The sequence below is a fragment of the Protobothrops mucrosquamatus genome, unplaced genomic scaffold (genome assembly GCF_001527695.2).
Source record: "Protobothrops mucrosquamatus isolate PMUCROS unplaced genomic scaffold, P.Mucros_1.0 scaffold2642, whole genome shotgun sequence".
NCBI classification, from domain to species: domain Eukaryota; kingdom Metazoa; phylum Chordata; class Lepidosauria; order Squamata; family Viperidae; genus Protobothrops; species Protobothrops mucrosquamatus.
This window is the reverse complement of record NW_015388694.1, coordinates 103,470-106,620: the sequence shown is the minus strand read 5'-3', so window position 1 is coordinate 106,620 and position 3,151 is coordinate 103,470. Positions and strand designations below refer to the sequence as shown.

The 3,151-nt window shown below is 45.9% G+C and overlaps 1 protein-coding gene across 1 annotated transcript in view; it reads left to right on the top strand.

The window, feature by feature from the left end:
- The window catches only part of LOC107296104 (collagen alpha-3(IX) chain), a 20,851-nt gene that overhangs the window by 7,517 nt on the left and 10,183 nt on the right, over positions 1 to 3,151 (top strand). The window contains exons 5-6 of the mRNA XM_015825448.1: positions 1,555 to 1,599; positions 2,237 to 2,269. Coding sequence (XP_015680934.1) covers positions 1,555 to 1,599; positions 2,237 to 2,269 — 78 coding nt within the window. The remainder of the gene's footprint in view (positions 1 to 1,554; positions 1,600 to 2,236; positions 2,270 to 3,151) is intronic.

The following is a 3,151-nucleotide window of genomic DNA, read 5'->3' as shown; positions in this document are numbered from 1 at the left end:
TCATACAGTCAGCCAGATGTTCAGACTTTATTTGGCATTTTTTGTCTGTCTAGTGCAGTGATGGCGAACCTTTTAGAGACCGAGTGCCCAAACTGCAACCCAAAACCCACTTATTTATCGCCAGGTGCCAGGTGGGCGTGGCCCACTGGGTGGGCATGGCTGTGGTGGTCATGGCAGAATGGGTGGGTGTGGCCAAGGTGGGCATGGTCACCTTGATGTTGCTCGTGGGGAGGGATGCCTGTGGGGACCAGGCAGGGTTGGGGGAGATCCAGAGGGTCTCGGGCAGGTGAGGTGGTAGGCAAGAGGCTTGTCCTGCAGGGTGAGGCGAGGTGAGGCAGGGGTGCCATTGTTGCAGGGCAATGTGAGGCAGGGGCCAGGGCGGCTGCTGCCTGACACCATTGGTTCCCGCACACAGAGGCCAGCGAGCGCATCGGGGCTGACAGTGTCCGTCACCAGCCACAGCCTGCCGACCCCTCGACCGGTGCACTCTGGGGCTCTGCAGCCCACCGCCAGCAGTTCAGAGAAGCTGCCTCTGAGCTGGACGGACGGTCGACAGCTGAGGAGGTGATGCAGTGGGTTGTGCCCTGGAAAAGGAGAGCATGCGAGGCCAGGAGGGATGGGACGGGAGGGAGGGAAACCAGCTGTGCTGGGATGCATCCGGCCACGTGGGACCTCGGCGAGTTAGTGGGCGGCTGGTTGAAGAGGGATGGTTGCGATCTCTGGGGCATGGTGCGCGTGCCCACAGAGAGGGCTCCGAGTGCCGACTCTGGCACGCGTGCCATAGGTTCGCCACCACTGGCCTAGTGAGTCCTTCCTGGGATGGGCAGGTGTGGCTGTTTTATGGGAAGGGTCTTCAAACTTGGCAACTTTAAGACTTGTGGACTTCAACTCCCAGAATTCCTCAGCCAGCCCTAGCTGGCTGAGGAATTCTGGGAGTTGAAGTCCACAAATCTTAAAGTTGCCAAGTTTGAAGACCCCTGTTTTATGGTGTTAGAAGTACCCATGCAGGATGGCAGCTGTTCCAAGTAAAGCTGCCTTTTGCAACTGACCGATGGTGAATTTGTCGATGCCAGTGTTGTTTAAGTGTTGCTCCAGATGTTTTGGGATTGCACCTATGACTATTGGTACTACCTTTGCTTTCTTTTGCCACAGTCGTTCTATTTCCATATTGTTATCATTGCTAATAATGTTGGTGCTGCAAATGTTACTGTTAGTTAGAGAAAGAAGTCTTCAGTGGATGACAGTGTTTGACTGATCTGATCTGGGTTTCAAGCTAAGCAGGCTTGGGGTTAATATTTGGGTGGGAGATCTACTAGGAAATGCCAGGAATGTAGGGTTAGTGAGCTGAGAGGAAGAGTGAGTTGAGAAACATCTCAGAAGAAGATGAAGGTAGACCTCATGTTGCCAAGAACATTGCACAGCATATGCAGGTAAGTGACCCAATGTTGATTCAGAAGGGGGATAAACATCAATCTTTGTTAGCCAAACAACTGTAGTGATTCTAAAATCTTGTTTTCTCTTTGATAAATGCATTCTTCCTATTTTCATCTGCAGGGCATTGCTGGAGCAGATGGGCTACCTGGAAGTAAAGGAGAACTGGTATGTAAGAAAAGCTGGCTGGGTGACTTTGGGCCAATCACCAGGAGACCATGAGTTCTGGTGCAGTCTTGGGCACAAAAGCTGGTTGCGTGAGTTTGGGCCAGTCACTAGGAGACAGGGAGTTCTAGTCCCGCCTAGGCATGAAAGTCTGGCTGTGGAATTCTGGGAGTTGAAGTCCACACATCTTAAAGTTGCCAAAATTAAGTAACACTGCACTAGAGCTTTGCCTCTTGATTGAGGCGGTCCTGGGATCTTTTTAATTTTATTTTTAACTAATTCCTGCACAAGTCTGCAACCCCTGGCACAGATGACCTCAGAACTGAAAATATGATACAGAACTGAATCAGCATGATGAAGTTTATTCTAGGGAAGACCCCTGTCACATTCACCCACAGTGATGGAAATGCATACCGGTAGTTGTATTCCCACACCGTACAAAGGTCGAAACTCATGGTCCTTCCAACTCTAGCATTCTTTAATTCTACCTCATCCCCAAGTAAGTTGTTCCGATGATAAATTTGGATGGCGTATTTGTGAGCTGCAGTGAAAAGCAATCCGGGTTCTCCAGTTTCATTTCAGTTTCCTGCACGGGATTGAAACAAATAACTTTATTCCAATTTCTTTTTTCTTTTCTAAGGGCCATGTCGGACCTCCTGGGCAGAAAGGAGAAGTAAGTAGCCTATACTTTACAGAGAAAAAAGAAAACCCATCACCTCCGGTGTTTTTCATTATATGAATTTGCCTGGAAGTTTTTTTTTAAAAAAAAATCTGAGAGATTGCCATCGGAGGAAGCTTTGAAAGGGAAAATGAAAGTCACCTATGAAAGGCTTCTTGACCGCTTGCCTGCCATTCCTGTATTTCATTTAAAAGTCCCCACCAGTAGTGAAAACAGAAGGCCAACAATATAGCAGGCAGTGCTTTAAGCAAAAGCTGTTTGCATGTTATGATAGACTGAGGAACAGAGGAGAGCAGTTCCAATGGAAAAGGTGCTGCCTAGAAGCCAGGAGACACTGATTTCCAGTCCTGCCTTAGGCATGAAAGCTGACTGGGTAACTTTGGGTGAGTTTTAACCCACTGTCCTCCGCTTAATAATAATAATAATAATAATAATAATAATAATAATAATAATAATAATAATAATAATAATAATGATGATGATGATGATGATGATGATGATGATGATGATGATGATGATGATGATGATAATAATAATAATAATAATAATAATAATAATAATAATAATAATAATAATAATAATAATAATAATAATAAAGTTGGAAGGGACCTTGGAGGTCATTTATTTATTTTATTTATTTATTTTATTATTTTGATTTATATCCCGCCCTTCTCCCGACGGGACTCAGGGCGGCTCACAACCTATTTAAAAACAAAAACATACCCACAATCCCCACCAAATAAAACCAATTAAAAGCCAAATATTTAACGTTGTGATTTCCTGTTTAAAATTTCCTTAAAATAAACCCGATTTAAAATCCTCTCTAGGCCAGGCCCGCTTGCTGGAAAAGCCATGTCTTGAGGGCGCGGCGGAAAG